The sequence below is a fragment of the Chiloscyllium plagiosum genome, chromosome 14, assembly GCF_004010195.1.
Source record: "Chiloscyllium plagiosum isolate BGI_BamShark_2017 chromosome 14, ASM401019v2, whole genome shotgun sequence".
Taxonomy (NCBI): Eukaryota; Metazoa; Chordata; class Chondrichthyes; order Orectolobiformes; family Hemiscylliidae; genus Chiloscyllium; species Chiloscyllium plagiosum.
This window is the reverse complement of record NC_057723.1, coordinates 8,636,911-8,656,506: the sequence shown is the minus strand read 5'-3', so window position 1 is coordinate 8,656,506 and position 19,596 is coordinate 8,636,911. Positions and strand designations below refer to the sequence as shown.

The 19,596-nt window shown below is 43.4% G+C and overlaps 1 protein-coding gene across 2 annotated transcripts in view; it reads right to left on the bottom strand.

Annotated features, from left to right (window-relative positions):
* pdgfrb (platelet-derived growth factor receptor, beta polypeptide) overlaps positions 1 to 19,596 on the bottom strand; it is a 100,346-nt gene that overhangs the window by 22,823 nt on the left and 57,927 nt on the right. For both annotated transcript variants that reach the window (XM_043703113.1, XM_043703115.1), the window contains exons 12-16: positions 14,018 to 14,150; positions 8,701 to 8,805; positions 6,428 to 6,538; positions 5,473 to 5,626; positions 293 to 459 (exon numbers count right to left, since the gene is read on the bottom strand). In XM_043703113.1, coding sequence (XP_043559048.1) covers positions 293 to 459; positions 5,473 to 5,626; positions 6,428 to 6,538; positions 8,701 to 8,805; positions 14,018 to 14,150 — 670 coding nt within the window. The remainder of the gene's footprint in view (positions 1 to 292; positions 460 to 5,472; positions 5,627 to 6,427; positions 6,539 to 8,700; positions 8,806 to 14,017; positions 14,151 to 19,596) is intronic.

Here is a 19,596-nt window from a genome sequence, read left to right as displayed (position 1 = left end):
GGCGGGGGGGCGTAGTGCGTAGTGCTCAGAGCGTAGTGAGGGGAGGGGGGAGAAAAGAAGAAGGAGGGGGGAGAAAAGAAGGGGTGAAGGAGAGGGGGCAGGCTCTGGCTAGGTGGACAGGAAGCTGGAGGGGAACAGGAGAAAAGGGTCAGGATAGAGTGAAGTGGCAGATGAGCAAAGGTGACAGGATAGCGGATGAGAGAGAGAAAAAGAGGGAAAAGACAGAAAGAGAAAGAAACTTGACCAGGATGTTTAGGAGTTAGATTGAGGTGAAGGGACCGAGGGGAGTTACCAGTGTGGGAGCTTGTCTCCTGTGAGTATGGCCTGTTGTAGTCGGGGTGCTCGATATCAGCGTAGTTTGGTTCACGTTTAGCCTCCAGCATTGGCATGTACTCAAGCTTCTCATCTTTAGTCATGTCCATGTACCCTCCATCATTCTCAAACGACAGGGCCACATAACTGTGGACGAGAGTGAGGGGGAGACAGTAAGAATTATCATGATCATGAACAATACAGTAGAAGGATCTGCTTCCCTGTCAGTGAAATATGAGCCACAGAACACTGCAGCATAGATTAACCCACTCAATCCATTGTCTCTCTTTAGAAGGGCTACCTAATGAGTCTCATAGCCCTCTCTCTCCATAGCTCTGTAAATAATACTAATTTAACATTGAATAAGTGTCTTTTTTATCCAGTCCTGTTTTCAAAATTGTGATTGAATGTTTGCATTGCTTTTTCAGGCAGCACCTCCAGGATTACACTAACTCCCGAGGTAAAATAAACCTTTCCCTCTCTGGTCCTTTTGTCCTTTGCATTCTATATTGGTTTGAGTGTGTCACCAATGGTCATGTGTTCTGCTGAATAGGTCAACCTCAGTTCTCTCTAAATCCAAGAGGAGTAGGGGGATTAAAATCAGTGAACACTCCTCAGCCCTTCACCCAGCAAGTTCCCAGAGTTGTCCCAGATTTAGACAGCACGTTGGAGGAGGGGCCAATGGGTCTTGGTAGGCTTTTGGAAGGTTACGGCAATTGTGGAGTTTAAGACCAGGTTTATTGTTGCAGTTCTGAAACTGTTTATCCTTTACTGCATCACACACTGCAAACATTGCCTGGAATAAAGGATCAGGAACACACACTAGAGACTAGTGCACAGAGTGAGAGACAGAGAGAGAGAGAGAGAGAGAGATGATCGTGCAGAAAGAGTGACAGCGCTTAGAGAGAGAAGTGGGGAGGCGATGGTCTAGTGGTATTATCTTTGGACTGTTAATGCGGACATCAAGGTACTGTTCTGGGACCTGTGTTCGAATCCTGCCACGGATTGCAAAAAAAAATCTGGAATTAAGAATCTAATGATAATCATAATCCATTGTCAATTGTTGGGAAAACCCACCTGGTTCACTAATGTCCTTTAGGGAAAGAAATCTGTCATCCTTACCTGGTCTGGTCTGGCCTACAAGTATCTATAGACCCACAGTGACGTGGTCGATTCTTAACTGCCCTCTCACAAATTAGGGACGGGCAACAAATGCTGGCCTAGTCAGCAATGCCCACATTCCATGAATGAATAAAAAAAAATGTGGACAGAGAAAGAGATGAGCACAAATAGAGAGGCAATTGCACAGAGAGAGATGTGTACATTGAGAGGGGTGTTGCAGCTTATAAAACATGAAGAGTGATGTCTTGCTGCAACTGCAGGAAGTCAGGAGGATGGGTTGGTCTCTCTAACCCACAGGGTTTGACACTGTTCTGGCTACATCTGGAACAGAGCCAAAACAAGCTCCAAGAAAAATAAAAAGCGAAAATCGGAAACTATTTCCACAATTACACACAGGATAGAAATAACTGGTCATTTGCATAGGGTGTGTTAGGAATTCAAACACCCTTCATTGTTACACTGAAGCCTGGTTTAGAAATGTTATTAATCTCTTCAGTTTGATCCACAAAATCCTCCCAAAACAAAACTGCTGCTGATTGAGGGGAAGGTTGCAAATTAAATCTCAGTTTCTTTCTGATTCCTCTTTATACTAAATTTCCTTAAAAGATGCGACTGTAAAATGGGAATGACTGAGAGGGCCAAGGAAGAAATCTCCCATTGTCAGGAGTTCGACATCAGGGCTGGCATCCGACTGTACAAGCTGTGCAGTGTTAACCACATCAGTACGGAAGTAGGTCACTCAGCCCATCATGAACATTCTGGATTAGTGGTGCTGGAAGAGCACAGCAGTTCAGGGATGCTGCCTGAACTGCTGTGCTCTTCCAGCACCACTAATCCAGAATCTGGTTTCCAGCATCTGCAGTCATTGTTTTTACCATCATGAACATGATGACCCACTGAAAGAGATATCCACGTCTACTGGTGCTAATATCATCATTCTAACTTCTTAAAGGGAGAGGAAGCTAGGGGGAGCAACATTAAACTGAAGGCCAAAACACTGAAATTAATTACATATAATTCTTAGGGCTAAAGGAATCAAAGGGTACGGGGAGAAAGAAGGTTCAGGGACTGAGTTGGATGATCAGCCATGATCATATTGAATGGTGAAACAGGCTGGAAGGACTAAATGGCCAACTCCTATTTTCTATGTTTCTAACAGGGAGAGAGAAAAAGGGAGAGAGACAAGAGTGAAAAGCAAGAGACTGAGAGCAAGAAACTGGGTTCAGGAACGTTGAGATAGCGAGAGAGAGGGAGAGAAAGAGAGAGAGAGAGAGAGAGGAGACAAATGGTATAATGAGAGGAGGATTTGAGTTCAGCAGTTGGAGTGTCATCACAGTTAGATTATTGCATGCAGTTTTGTTCTCCTTACTCAAGGAAGGATGTACTTGCCAGAGGGAGTGCTGCAGAGCTTCGCTAGGCTGACACTGGGGATTAGATCAGAGTGGCGCTGGAAAAGCACAGCAGGTCAGGCAGCATCTAAGGAGCAGGAAAATTGACGTTTCGGGCAAAAAGCCCTTCATCAGGAATAGAGGCTGGAAGCCTCCAGAGTGGAGACGACATTGAGGGTGACAGGAGGGTCCTATGAGGAGTGATTAGTTTAACTGGGCCTACATTCCTGAGAGTTTAGACAAACGAAAGGAAATCAAATTGAAATGTATAAAATTGTAAAACAGTTGGATAAACAAATGCTGGGAGGTGTTTCTAGAACAGTCTCAGGATGCTGGATAGGTTATTTAGTTCTGAGGTGAGGAACTTTTCTTTCATTCAAAGTGCGGTGAACCTGTGGAGTTTACCACCACAGAAGGCTGTGAAGACTGAGTCACTGAATATATTCAAGGGAAAGATAAAGGTATCAAAGGGCATGGAGAGAAAGTGGGAACATGGTGTTGAGATTGAATGGTGGTGTCAATTGAATAAAGATCCCACATTTATTCCTCTGTATTAAAGTAAATTCAAGCACAATGTTATATTGTTTTGTTGTCATGTAAATAGTTTGATTCCTTAAGTGTGAATCTTTTGTTAAGAAGAATAAAGGGAATATTGTTACAAGAGCATAAAGTATAAGAGTTGGGAGGTCATGTTGCGGCTGTATAGGACATTGGTTAGGCCATTTTTGGAATATGGTGTGCAATCCTGGTCTCCCTCCTATTGGAAAGATGTTGTGAAACTTGAAAGGGTTCAGAATAGATTTATAAGGATGTTGCCAGGGTTTCAGGGTATGTGCTACAGGGAGAGGCTGAATAGGCTGGGGCTGTTTTCCCTGGAGCGCGGAGGCTGAGGAGTGACCTTATAGAGGTTTATAAAATCATGAGGGGCATGGATAGGGTAAATAGAAAGGTATTTTCCCTGGGGTGGGGTAGTCCAGAACTATAGGGCATCGGTTTAGGGCGAGAGGGGAAAAATTTAAGAGAGACCTAGGGGGCAACGTTTTCACACAAAGGGTGGTATGTGAATGGAATGAGCTGCCAGAGGAAGTGGCATTTAAAAGGCATCTGGATGGGTATATGAATCAGAAAGATTGAGAGGGTTATGAGCCAAGTGCTGGCAAGTGGGACTAGATTTATTTAGGATATCTGGTTTGTTTGGACAAGTTGTTCCGAAAGGTCTGCTTCTGTGCTGTACTCTATGACTCTATGACCATAATGGGCAGCACAGTGGTTAGCACTGCTGCCTCACAGCGCCAGGGACCCGGGTTCAATTCCCGCCTCAGGCAACTGTCTGTGTGAAGTTTGCACATTCTCCCAGTGTCTGCGTGGGTTTCCTCCAGGTGCTCCAGTTTCCTCCCACAGTCCAAAAACGTGCAGGTTAGATGAATTGGCCATGCTAAATTACCTGTAGTGTTAGGTGAAGGGTAAATGTAGGGGTATGGGTCTGGGTGGGTTGCTCTTCGGAGGGTTGGTGTGGACTTGTTGAGCCGAAGGGCCTGTTTCCACACTAAGTTATCTAATCTAATATACCTTTAAGGGGATATATCTTAAACCACTGACAATGATTACATACTTAGGCAGGATGAGATATGTCGGTCTCATGTTTTGTCAGTATCTTGCAATCAGAGATGAGATTAACTCCAAAAAAATCTATCTTACCTTCAAACAAATAATCCTATTATTATTAATTCTGGGGTATGATGGGTTCATTGACATTAAAGAGGATACGGATGAAACAAGGTGGGCAGAAAATGGCAACATTGTAATTATCACTCTCTGACCTACCTAATCATTTTCTACTTTAAAATTCTGATGATTAGTTTCAAATCCCTCCACAGCCTTGCTCCTCCAGCTCACAACTTTCAAAACGTCTGCATTCCTCAAATTCTGGCCTCTTGTCCATCTTTGGCTGTACTTGTTCCATCACTGGTGGTCATGCCTTCAGCTGCCTAGGCCGCACCTCCATAAATCACTCCCTGAACCTCTCTCCCTATCTCTCTCTGTCCTTTATTCACTCGTTAAGGCCCAACTCTTTGACTATTTTAAATGTTCATTTCTGGAAAGTGAGCATCACTGACAAGGCCAGTATTTGTTTCCCATCCCTAAATGCCTTTGAAGAGGCAGCACAGTGGCTCAGTGGTTAGCACTGTTGCCTTACAGCACCAGGGTCCCAGGTTCAATTCCAGTCTCAGGCAACTGTCTATGTGGAGCTTGCACATTCTCCCAGTGTCTGCATAGGCTTCCTCCAACAGTCCAAAGATGTGGCATGGTGAATTGGCCATGCTAAATTGACCATAGTGTTAGGTATATTAGTCAGAAGGAAATGGATCTGGGTGGGTTACTCTTTGGAGGGTTGGTGTGGACTTGTTGGATGACACTGTAAGGAATCTAATCTAGATGATGAGTGATCTACCTATTTCTCTACGACAGTGATGAACAGGCACCAAACAGTGTGCTTTGGCTACATGCCCACATCCCATAAAATTATAAAAAACAAAAGCTCCCACCAACTGGCCTGTGAAGTTCCTAAGGCTATTTTGCTCTTTTGAAGGTGCCGTACAAATATATGTGGTTGTTGTTGTTACATGGGTAAATACTCCACAAGCATTACCTCTTCATCCTCTCGTTGTAGGAGTTTGTGATGACATTGTTTGACTCTCTCTGCCCTTTGTCAGCGTATTGCTGTAGGAAGGTATGTTTGTTCCTGTACAGATAATCCACCAGATCGCCATGGCGACAGTACTCTGTAATGATGTAGATTGGACCTGCCCAAAGCAAAGTCAAAATCTCTCAGTGAGCATTAGGTCTCCATCAGCTCCTCCCTGTCACAGTCTGAGTGGTCAGTCCCTGTCAGAGTCTCTGTCACACAGTCTTTAACTAAGACTGTGGAGAGAATTGAGGGAAATTCTGATAGAGTCAGAACTGGAAGGAGAGACTAAGATTAATTTTATAGCAATAACATCTGCTCAGTCATCAGAAGCAGATTCATTAGCGAAATATTGATTTTCTCTACTTGGAGTACAATCAGTTTCAGCTTTATGATCACAACAAGGATATTGAAAGGACTGGAGGGCAGCTTCCTGGCCTATCATGGCTTCTTTTCAAACTTAGTGATAACATGCATTTGCATCTGTTGACATTGTCACATATTGGGGCTCTGAACCCCTTGTCCAGATGCAAAGGACACATGAGGGCTCCTGATCCAGGGCAGGCCCAAGGGCTCGTAATCCAGAATAAGCCCAAGGGCTCCTGATTTAGGGCAGTCCTAAGAGCTCCTGATCCAAGGTAGGCCCCAAGTGCTCCTGATCCAGTGATGAGCCAGTGTCCCAGTTGCAGAGTAGACACGGTGTTCCAGATCCAGGGTAAATCCAAGGACCCCAGTTTCTGGTTGGCCTCAGGCCCTAATCCAGGATATGTGCAGTTTAACAATCATTAATTTTGCCTCGTAATTTTTATGGACCATTAATAGCTTATTGTTCTTGGTCTGGGAGTGTTAACAGTGATACTTCCTCTAGATGAGTTTAGCACCACAGAGGAGAATAACTCTAAGTAAACTTGGTTCTTACCTCCTTTGGTACAGGCTCCCATTAGATTGACAATATTTAAATGGGGGCCAAGGTGACTCATAATTTTCAGCTCCGACATCAGGGCTTGTTTCTCACTGGTCCTTGCAGTAGCTGTAAGTCACAGAGAACCAATCGGGTATTTACTTTATGGTTGGGAGATGTTCAAGATGATGAAATCAATATGTTGAAGCATTGATTTAATAGTAACTTTATTGACAGCTTACTCCATCCAACATGAATACTCAGTCACAGTGGAGTGTACTGTCTACAACAGGCACTGCAGAAATTTGCCAAAAATGCTTAGACAACACCTTCCAAACCATGATCTATACCATCCAGGAGGATAAGGGCAGCACGTACTTGGGAACGCCACTGCCTGTAAGATCCTCCTTAGGCCACTCACCCCGTTGACTTGGAAGTATATTCCTGCAGGGTCTTGGAACACGCACCCTAACAGCATTGCGGCTGTTCCTCCACCCCAGAGACTGCAATGGGTGAAGAAGGCAGCTCATCATCTTTTCCAGGATGGACAATAAATGCTGGCCAAGCCCACAATATATGCATGTTCTGGGGCAGAGATGAATGACTGCTCAAAAAAAAACACAACCATCTTCCTGAGTGCTACGTTCGATTCCAAACAGCGGAGCGTTCTCCCTGATAATCACGGATACCAGTTTTGCAAGGGCTCCTTGATAGAATGCAGCCTTGATGTCGAGCTGTCACGGTCACCTCACCTCTGGAATTCCATTCTTTTGTCCATAGAGTCATAGAGATGTACATAAAGAAAGATAAATCCAACCCGGCCAATTACTGCCTCATCAGTCTACTCTCATTCATCAGTAAAGTGATGGAAGGTGTCATCAATAATGCTGTCAAGCAGCATCTGCTCAGCAATAACCTGCGCGCAATATTTAATGGACGAGTTGGATTCTTCAGTCCAACACATCCATGCCAACCAGATATCCTAAATAAATCTAGTCCCATTTGCCAGCATTTGGCCCATATGCCATTAAACCCTTCCTATTCATATACCCATCCAAGTGCCTTTTAAATGTTATAATTCAATCAGCCTCCACCACTTCTTCAGGCAGCTCATTCCATACACACACCAAAACGTTGCCCCCCTCAGGTGCCTTTTAAATCTTTCCCCTCTCACCTTAAACCTATGCCCTCTAGTTTTGGATTCCCGCACCCCAGGGAAAAGACTTTTCCTATTCACCCTATCCATGCCCCTCATAATCTTATTGACCTCTATAAAGTCACCCCTCAGCCTCTGACATTCCAGGTAAAACAGCCTCAGCCTATTCAGCCTCTACCTATAGCTCCAATCCTCCAACTCTGGCAACATCTTTGAACCTTTTCAAGCTTTACAACATCCTTCCATGTTTGAACCAAGGCAGCAATGAGGTCAGGAGCTGAGTGACCCTGGCAGAGCCCAAATTGAGCAGGTGCTGCTAGATAGTGATGACAACACCTTCCATTACTTTACTGATGATCGACAGTAGACCTATGAGGCAGTAATTGGCTGGCTTCGATTTGTCCTGCTTTGTATGCAGACAATTTTCCATATTGTTGGGTAGATGCCAGTATTGTAACTGCACTGGAACACCTCCACCACACACCTGACTTGTGATTGTAGGCTTGCCTTCAAAAAGTAAGGGCTGTTCTCTGGTAGAAGACTGGACAGTCGGTTGGACATTAACAAATACAACATCGTGAGGGTATGCGATTTCAATTTTTCAGAAGCTAACCGACTATGATACAATGAGCTAAAAATGGTTTGCAAAATGCTTGATAGGATAAATTAAACTTTGCTGAAAGCGTATTGCAGTGTAGTGGTTTATGCCAGTGGACTGAACAATGCAGAAAACCAGAGCTCAAGTCTCATCATTGGCAGCTTGAAACTCTCAATATAGTTTTTAGACATCAGAAAAGATGAGGTTTGTGTCATTAAAGTCATCATGAGACTGTTACATTCTCGTAAAAATCCAAGTGGTTCAAGTATGTTCTTTAAGGATGGAAATCTGCCAATGTACCTGGTCTGGCCTTCATGTAACTCCAGACCAACAAGCCACTGAAAACCTGTATCAAACCTGCTATCAATGCCTCTCAGACCAATTAGCAATTGGTAATGATTGTCAACCTATTCCCACATCCATTCCAGTAGCGGACAAGCAATAAGCCTTGATGAACAGTAAAGTCAGACTGGAGAGAGAGAGCTCCCCAGCAATCGCACTACAATGGGACAGAATGGTGTGTCAATGCAGACTCACTTTTCAACATCTTTACAGCAACTTTCATGGTGGAGTTTGAGTGACCGAGTCCATGGGCCATTGCTTCAACCACCCTGCCAAAGGCTCCAGAGCCCAACGTTCGACCTGAAAAAAGACAATGAGCAAGGATCAGTCCCAACCATTCACAATCCCAATGCCCAGTCAACAATTCCAATGCTTTCTCAGCTGACCTTCCACCTCCCAGAAACTCCAGGTTGTACAAAACTCTGCAGCCTTGTGTTCCCTATATCATTCTATCATTACTCAATTCACTGATCTGTCATCTTTACCTACCTGTCATACATGTATCAACGTGGCTGACCCATAACTGTCATTAATGAGCACTCAGTTGCATAAACTAATACAGATGGACTGCCTCGGGCAGCTCATTGCCTCCTTTTACATAGAAATATAGAAGAGCAGGAGGCCATTCAGCCCTTTGAGCCTGCTCCGCCATTCATCACGATCATGGCTGATTGTCCAACTCAATAGCCTAATCCTTCTTTCTCTCCGTAACCTTTGATCCCATTCGCTCCAAGTGTTATATTTAGCTGTCTCTTGAATACATTCAATATTTTGGCATCAACTACTTCCTGTGGTAATGAATTCCACAGGCTCACCACTCTTTGGGTGAAGAAATGTCTCCTAATCTCTGTCCGAAATGGTCCATCCTGAATCCTCAGACTGTGACCCCTGGCTCTGAACACATCTACCATCAAGAGCATTATAAGATAATCAGAGGGTTAGATAGAATGGACAGTGAGAGCCTTTTTCCTCGGATGGTGATGACTAGCATGAGGGAACATAGCTTTAAATTGAGGGGTGATAGACATAGTACAGGTGTCTTTAGTTAGAGAGTAATATGGGCTTGCAACGCCCTGCCTGCAACAGTAATGGACTCGCCAACTTTAAGGGCAGTTAAATGGTCATTGGATAAACATATGGATAGAAATGGAATAGTATAGGTTAGATAGGCTTCAGATTGTTGTGCTGACCTGTGGAACCATCGAGGGCCAAAGGGCCATGTACTGCGCTGTAACGTTCTATGCTCTAACATCCTCTCTACATCTACTCTCTCTAGTCCTGTTAGAATTTTACAAATCTTTATGAGATCCCACTCATTCATCTGAACTCCTGCAAAAACAATCCTAACTTACTCAGTTTCTCCTCAAACATTAGTCCCACTGGAATCATCCAGAACAATCAGGGAAGAGGAGGAAATGTTGGCCTGGCCAGTGATACCCACAGAGTCATAGAGATGTACAGCACAGAAACAGGCCCTTCGGTCCACTACGTCCATGTCGACCAGGTATCCTAACATAATCTAGTCCCACTTGCCAGCATTTGGACCATATCCCTCTAAACCCTTCCTATTCATATACCCATTCAGATGCCTTTTAAGTACTGTAATTGTACCAGCCTCCATCACTTCCTCTGGCAGCTCATTCCATACACACACCACCCTCTGTGTGAAAAGGTTGCCCCTTAGGTCCCTTTTATAACTTTCCTCTCTCGTCATGAATATATGCCTTCTAGTTCTGGACTCCCCCCACCCCAGGGAAAAGACTTTGTATATTTATTCTATCCATGCCCCTCATGATTTTATAAACATGTATAAGGTCACCCCCTCAGCCTCCAATGCTCCAGGGAAAACAACCCCAGCCTATTCGACCTCTTCCTGTAGCTCAAATCCCCCAATCCTGGCAACATCCTTGTAAATCTTTTCTGAACTCTTTCAAGTTTAAAACATCCTTCTGATAGGAAGGAGACATCCCTCAGAAAAATAAAACTGAAGGTTCCAATCAGATTTAATATGACTTTTCTGATTTTCAATCCTCTTCCTTTGGAATCGAAATCCAATTTATCTGCAGTGGTTGGTGGAATGTTCATCAATTGCATTTCTCATCTTCTTCAGTTCTTGTAGGGAGTTCAGGCAATCAATGGTTCAATTTGAAGAGCAGTAATCTTTTCAGGTACACATGATCAATCAAGTTCAAGTGTAATCTTCAGGGCAGAATGGGCAATGTCAGTTCAGGAGGTAATTGGGACAGGGAAATGCAAGAAAATTTCAGTCAAAGAAACTCAAGAGGCCATTCCACCCCTCAAGTCTGTTTAACGAGACTACGGACAATCTGTAACCAGATACCACAGTATCCCTCAAAATATTTTTGGATAACAAAGTTGCATCAGTCTGAAGTTCAGAATTAACAATGGGGAGGTCATGGCCTCCCAGTGGTATTATCACTGAACTGTTAATCCAGAGACCAAGAGATTGTTCTGGGGACCTGGGTCTGAATCCTTCCACAGCTGACAGTGAGATTTGAATTCAATAAAAACATGGAATTAAGAGTCTAATGATCTAATTGATTGTCAGGAAATCCAGACCCATTGCAATGTAGTTGACTCTCAACTACCCTCTGCGATGGACAATAAATGCTGGCCTAGCCAGTGACATTCACATCCTGTGAATGATTAGAAATAAAATGACCATTTGGGATAGAGAGTAGACTGCCTTTGTGTGTAAGATTTGTTTGATGATTTCACCCCTGAAAGGGTTGGTTCTAATGTTTAGATGATAGGCACCCCCAGCCCTAGATGTCACAACTGGTGGAAATAGCTTTAGAGTGAGAAACTCTGTTACCCTTACTCGCCCTTAAAATCTTTAAATTCCTGACAATACAACGCTCATTTGTGTAATCTCTTCTAGCATTTTTACCAGAGAATCTGGTAAATAAATCCTGCACTTTGTCCAGAGACAATAGCTGCTTTCCATTGTGACCAGAATGGTTTGCAGTTCTCCAGCTGTGATCCAACCACTGTTTAAGCATGAATCCTTCCCACTTTCTGCTCCCATTTTAATACCTCAGGTGCAATTTCAGGTAGGTGAATGGTGCTCTTGCCTGCCACAGGCAGAGCCAGCAAGAGACTCACATCAGCTTCCCTGGGAAACGTCTCTTGGTCAGGCGAGGTGGCTTTCAGTGGAATCTCATTTTGTTACCAATCAGGGTCTGAACGAGGGGCTTCCCCTCCAACAGAGCAAGGTGAAACAAGCAAACCCATGTTTAGGATTCCTGTTGGGGAAAGCTCTTTCTCCTGTTGATGGTTTACTATCAGTGATGGTTGGATGATGCTGTTAAGTGGGGCATTTGTGGAAGAAGACCATTCAACAGAGTACCTCTCTGAGGCTTAATCGAGTAGAGGTGGAAAGATAAGGGCCCCCATCTTGCATCCTCCTGTCTGATTAAATTCTCCCTGCCTCAAAACTTGGCACCCCAGCGGTTGGGCATTAAACGGTGTTCCCAGGCATTCTGTTAATTCTCAAATCCTATTGAGGTGGAGGGTAGAGAATAAAAACATAAACAAGTCACTCTCTACTAACTGAATCCAGCTTCCAAACCACAAAAAATCTTGATGTAATCAAATAGGCAGAGACCACAGCTGGATGCAGCTATGTGCACCAAAGTGCAACATCTGGATGTGGCAACCGAATCACTGAACATCTGGATACAGTCACATGAGCCACAGGCACGTCTGGGCAAGGACAGACATGGTGCAGGCAACATCTAGATGCAGCTGCTCATGTAGTGGTTGCAGCTGTATTAACTGGAAGCACATCTGGATGTGGATATTTGCAGACAACCTGAAAGGAAAGTGGGTAAGTGGAATCCACAGTCTAATCCAACCTCATTCCAAGTGCGGCTCTGCACTTCAGTAAATAAAGGAGGGAAATAGAGAGAGGCAGATGTAGCCTTGCAGCTCTATTACATGACTACCCGTTATCTTCTGTATTGTCAAACTGCTCAGCACTGAAATTTCATCCACATCCCTACCGCTCTATTGCTTTTGTCTTGACTCTTCTCTTCCCTCCAGCTTGCAATTTCCACCCTCTGTGAACATTATCCCATCCAAAACTCAAACGAGTCCACAAGTGTCATGTATCAGCTCACTGACCTACATTGCTCACCCCCGGTAATACAGAGTTGACAATTCTCATCCCTCCAACTTCTCACTCTTTCCCTCTCTCTATAGCTTCCTCCAGACTTACAACTCCCTGTGCAACCTACAACCTTACGATCTGTGCGCTCCTCCAATTCAGGCTTTCTATGCATTCCCCAATTAATCACTGCACTAATAACTGAGTGGACCAAGTTCTGGAATTACCCCTCTCCCCAAACCTGTGTAGGATGGACAGAAAAGGAACAGGCAATTTGGTCTGATCAGCCCATGCTGATTTTCAGGTTCCACTTGAGTCTTCTCCCATTTTTTTCTCCTCTAAACCCACCATCATCTCCCTTCACCTCACTGCTCACCTCATTTCCCCTTAAATACATCTATACTGTAAGCTTTAAACATACTCTGTTGGCAGCAAGCTCCACATTTATTCTTATTTACTCAAGGGACCTGGGCATTGCTTGTGGCCAATATTCATTGCCTGTGCCTAGTTACCCTTTAACAGGTGGTGGTGAGCTATCTTCTTGAATTGCTGTAATCTCACCACTCTCTGGATAAACAGGTTTCTTCTGAGTTTAAAGCAGAATTATTTCATGGGATATGGGTATTGCTGGCTGAGCCACCATTTCATACCCATCACTAAGTGTCTTTGAACTGAGTGGCTCGGAAGGCGGTTAAGAGTCAATCACATTGCTATGGGTCTGGAGTCACATGTAGGCCAGACCGGGTAAGGATGGCAGATTTTCATCCCCGAAAGTTCATGAGTGAATCAGATGAGTTTTCATGACAATCGATGTGCAATTCATAAAAACTGAATGAACTGTGGATGAGGAAGGGTCACTGGACCCAAAACGTTAACTCTGATTTCCCTCCACAGATGTTGCCAGATCTGCTGAGCTTTCCCAGCAATTTTCGTTTTCGTCTCTGATGCGTGATTCATGGTCACCAACACGGAGCCCAGGTTTATCCTCCTGCATTATTATTTATTAATTGATCGAATTTCAATTCCTCCAGCTGCCTGGGTTGAGTTTTGAACCCATGTCCTCAACTGGAACCTCTGGATGAGAAGCCCAGTGACATTATCACTCTATCTCCACAAATCCCCTGTTGAATTTGTTGAGGTCCATCATTTATTGTTAGTTTCTAGTTAGGGCTCTTCCCTATAAAATGAAACGTTCTTTCTTTGCTCACTGTATCAAAACCTTCTCATTCTATCAGATCCGCTTTAGTCTTTTATCCTCCTCTAACATTAATGCTCAACCTTCAGATTCTGCACCCTACACTAAAAGATGTCTTACTATGTTGAAGGCATTACACAAATGCAAGTTATGTTTCTTTTTCTGGATGGAGCACCGTGGTTTCATACCCAGAGAAAGCTGGTTCCTGGGGAACTCCCAGCTTGAATCGTATGGAAGTTGCATTGGGTCAACGTAAATGTACTCGTGTCCATCCGAACTGATGGATTCAATGACCTTCCAGCGAATTTCATAGCGAGGCTTCTGCAAAAAACACAGAGAAATAAGAAGTGATGAAAGAGGCAAAATAAGTGCTTGGAAGAGGCCACTCAGACTCCTGAGGTAAAAACAATGACTGCAGATACTGGAAACCAGATTCTGGATTAGTGGTGCTGGAAGAGCACAGCGAGTTCAGGCAGCATCCAAGGAGCAGTAAAATCGACGTTTCGGGCAAAAGCCCTTCATCAGGAATACAGACAGAGAGCCCGAAGGGTGGAGAGATAAGTGAGAGGAGGGTGGGGGTGGGGAGAAAGTAGCATAGAGTACAATAGGCGAGTGGGGGAGGGGATGAAGGTGATAGGTCTGGGGGGGGGGGGGGGAAGGAGAGTGGATAGGTGGAAAAGAAGATAAGCAGGTAGGACAAGTCATGGGGACAGTGCTGAGCCTCCCGCAACATTCAATTGATCTGTAACAAGTTCATTTCCTTGCTTTTGTGCCACAGGATTTTGATCAGTGAGGGTTAAAAGGGTTCTCAGCTCCAGTTTTGAACATTTGAACTGACCCTACACCTCAAATGCAGCTTGGGAAGAGGCTTTCAGACTCCCATCATGCTTTATGTGAGGATGTGCTGCCCTTCTTGAACAACCTAGCCCTAACTTTAAGGCCTTGCCTCTTTGTACTGAGTTCTCCCCATTAGAGGGATCAATTGCTCTCGACCTACCCTATCAAATCCCTTAAATACTTCAAGTTAGATCACATCTTAATTATTTTTGCTCAAACTTAGCTTATTCAACCTATCAGTATAATTTTCACTTTTTATTTTAGGTATTATTCCACAGAATCTGCACTGTTCCTTTTCAAGAGGTCTATAGTGTTCCTGTCCTATAGTATTCCAGATTTCACCACAGCTCTGCAAGGATTGTAGTACAGTCTCCATTCCTTTGTATTCCAATCCCTTTGAGATAAAGGTCAATAATCTCTGGGCCTTTTGGGTGATTTTCTGTACCACCAGCCCTGAGTCACTAAAGAGACTGGCAAGGAGGGTAAAGGTGTGAGACAAACACACACACACACACAAACACACAACAGGAGGCAAATGAGAAACTTAATGGGTGAAGTAGGGGTCAAGGTGAGCTGTATTACCAAAGGAATTCATCAGTCAGGCCGAGGGGATACATGAGGTAAAGAGGGAAGGAGGTTTATCTCATTGAGAGGGGAATGGATTGTATGTGGTGGAATAACAGTACAATTATGAATCACTGTCTTTAGAGTCCGTATCCTAGCGACTGTCAGTGTCTGTCTATTGTGGACTGCAGCAGTTTCGGGAAAGCAGCTCACCACCATCTTCTCAAAGTTAATTAGAGATAGGCAATTAAGTCTTGCCCAGCCAGGGATGCCCACCTCCCAAGTGAATAAATAAAACGCGTACCGCAGTGAGAGTCTGTCTGTGTGGAACCCGTACCCCAGTGAGTGTGTGAGTGCGAGTGTGTGAGTGTGAGAGTGTGTGTACAGTGAGAGTCAGTCCGTGTAGAACCCGTACCCCAGTGAAAATCAGTGCCTTTAAGTGGAGTGAGAGAGAGAGAGAGAAAATGTGTTTTTCATTAGTAATTACTGAAGTGGCTCTCAGCCAGAATTGAAACCTGCTGCTCCTGTAATAATGAATTCTTCTGCAACATTTTGGAGTGATCAGCTGACTATCGCTAGCATTGGCATCAAATTAAACAAAGTACCTCTTGTCATTTAACATTACACTCACAAATCAGATAGAACTGAAATACTGGCTTTAAACCAAGTTCTTGCTCTTGAAAATATTACCATGAGGAAATGACTTTACTGGTCTGCAATGTGCTGATTTAGTTCCTGATAATATCAGTAGTGTAGGGGCCTATGCTGCACCTGTGCAATGAGGAATGATACCAAAGGGAGGCAGTGTGCTGGCTCAGTTCAGGATAATACCGGGGGAGGCTCTAAAACTATCATCCACTGCACCAGATAGTGAGCAATGTTGTATAAATGTTGCTGTATTAACGTGTTTGAAGAGACATCACTTTGGGAAGTTTAACTTGTAAATAAGTCAAATACATGGATGTTGTTTTAAGATCACAGTCTCTCTGAACTGTAGCATTTGAGCACTTTTTCTATAAATTACTATGTATTAAATACATCAGTTTAGCAGTAAATATATTCACCAGATATCTTTATGTGCAACAGTACATAGGAACAGAAGTAGGCCATTCAGCTTGTTGAACCCACGCCACTATTTAGTACAATTGTGGCTGGTTGTACACTTTAATGCCTTTTATCCACAGTGTCTCCATAATCCTTCATGCCATTGGTAATCATAAGTCTATCCATCTCTACTTTAATTATGCTTAGCCAACAGAATCTACATGCCTCGTTTATGTTACACTTAGATAATGAAAGATAATGCACAAGGTGCATAGCTGGGATTTATTTTTTACAGAACAAGGAAGAAAGCAGGATTACAAGGTTGAAGGTCAATGGGAGTGACAGAAAACAAAATAATCCACAAGTCCTCACTGTATAGAAATCAGAAGAAAATAACATTTATTCACAGAGGTGGCTAGGTTTGTGCAAGCAGACAGGTGTTTCAAATTCAAACATGCCTATCTATGGGGACACAATGGCCTAGTGGTATTATTACTAGAATATTTAATCCAGGTCAAAAGTGAGCTCCTGCTCCTCGGATGCTGCCTGACCTGCTGTGCTTTTCCAGCACCACTCTGATCTATTTAATCCAGGGACTCAGGTAATGTTCAGGGGACTAGGATTCAAATCCTGTCACAGCAGATAGTGAAATTTGAATCTGATGATAACCAAGATCTAATTGTCATGAAAAACCACCTGGTTCACTAATTCCTTTTAGGGAAGGAAATTGCCATCTTTATCTGGACTGGCCTCCAGACCCACAGAAATGTGGTTAACCCCTATCAGCCCTCTGGGTAATTAGGGATGTGCAATAAATACTAGACTAGCCAGTGATGCTCTCATCCCATGAATTAATAGAAAAATGCAATTTTAAATTTGAATGGTTGTCTGGAGTCAGTCCCAAGTTGAACAAAGAAAAAAATCACACCTGAATTTAAACAACAATAATAAAAGGAGACTGCATTCGGAAATAGGAGCCAACAGAATATGCCTCAAAACAAGTTCCAAACCGATATTTAGAAAGCAAAACTAAATACCTCGCTGAAAGCACAGAAGGAGTTCATCTAAGTTGAATGTAAAGTGAAAAGACAAAAGAAAAGAAGGAATAATAATTGAACTGGGAAACCATGGATCTCATATCTGAGTTCAAACCTTTAAATCAAAGGCTACAGCTATACTTCATACAGCAAGATTTTGAAGAACTGGTTACACAAACTGTGATATTATCCATTGCAATTGGTCACATGGATTTACACAGAAACAATACATCAGGATTACCTGAAGTGGGCCAGAAGATATGGAAAGTGCTAAAAGATCACCTGCAAGTAAGAGCCAACTTTAGAATTCATTGCTTAGAATTGATACCCCACCGGCAAAACCAAAGGGATTAATCAGTCCGTTTGTCAGTAGATGCCATAACAAGGGCAATGAAACGAAACTTTGCAAATGCTCAATTGTTGGATTGGATAATGGAGTTGGGGTTTGTCTTTATTCCTAATGACGTCTTCCCAAAAGACCCACACGAGATCAGTCCAGGATTTACAACCATTGTACCTGGTTGGGTTTGCTGTTAGATGAAGTGAAATAACTCCGCAAAGGCTGGTATCCCATTACCAAGTCACCCTTTAATTACACATGGACAGTCCTTAACACTGATCCAGCTATCAGAGTGAACAGGTTGCTTGACACTCCTGTTTATATCTGTCAGCCAGAGGACAGTTTAACAGCAGGGAACTCATATTCTACGAGGTCCACTTGGCTGACGTCATTACAACCATCGTATGAAGTTCAAAGACAATGCCAATTGCAGCTCACAGAAGATCAATTAACCTTCCCAGAAAGTGCATTGTTCACATATAAGAAAACATTAATTAGGAGCTGGGTTACATGGAATATATTGGCATAATTTGCTATGTGGATCACTTTGTAGATTGGTGTAGGACAATTATTTGCATTAAAAATAAAGAAAGTGCAATCAAGATATGTCAACATCTAAGACTTCTAAAGCCCTCCTTAATGAAATGCCCAGAGAGGAACTGAATCCCAAGTTCACAGGAACTGAATTATTTTCCGGCTGGATGCAAAACATGGGTATTGGTGAAGGGCTGATGAAGGGCTTATGCCCAAAACATCAATTTGCCTTCTCCTCAAATGCTGCCTGACCTGCTGTGCTTTTCCAGCACCACACTCTCGACTCTGATCTCCAGCATCTGCAGTCTTCACATTCTCCTATTGGTCAATGCAATCATAGAATCTAGAATTTGGAAGCACGCCATTTTGCCCATCTCAAGTCCATAGCAACCCTCTGAAGAGCATCCCACACAGACCCACCTCCCTATCCTATTCCTGCATTTCCCATGGCTAATCCACCTGGCCTGCACATCCCTGGACACTTCGGGCAATTTAGCATGGCCAACCCACCTAACTTGCATATCTTTGGATCACGGGAGGAAACACACGCAGACACAGGGAGCATGTGCAAACACCACATTGGCAGTGAACCAAGAGTGGAATTGAACCTAGGTCTGTGGCACTGTGAAGCAGCAGTGCTAACCACTGAGCCACCGTGTTACCATATACGACACAATACAGTCGCCATGGAATCTCAAGATTCAGAACGACGTTTGGAAAGTATTGATTCCAGTGGCTACGTTTTGGTTTGTCTCTCAGTAAAGGTCTATTGCAGCACAATTTGGACAGTATTACAGAAAGTGTTTCTGAATGCATGTGTATTATGATAATAATGTGGTCATTGACAAAACTGAAGAGGAGCACATTTGGGATGTTCACTCCCTGTTGGCAATTGCTCATTTTCAAGAAGTGCTGGATGAATGCAGGTTAAATCAACATTTCCAATATAATCAGTTTGCAGAATCTGTCCTGATCCAGACAAAGTCGAAGACATGTGACAAATGCCTACACCACATGACAATGAAGAATCGCAGGGGTGGCTTGGATTCTTCATCTTCTTGGCACTATACATTCCCAAATTTTCCAACAACACATCAAAGAGAGAGCTCCTAAAGAAGAACTCACCATATGTATGGTAGGAGGAGCCAGCAACATATTTTTGAGTCTCCAAAACAAGTACTTTCAGCAGAAAACTGCACTACAACCCCAACAGGCAATTCTGAAACTCAAATGTTTTGCAGAAAAGGCTAGGACTGTTCATTACGTAAGATAGCAAATGAATTGTATTTAGATCCAAAAGTCTAACATCAGCATTTGTTTCCAATTGAACATGAAACAGTTGATCATGTATTTGGCATCACAAGATTCCATATGTACCTGTTAAGTAAGCAATTCACTGTGGGAACAGATT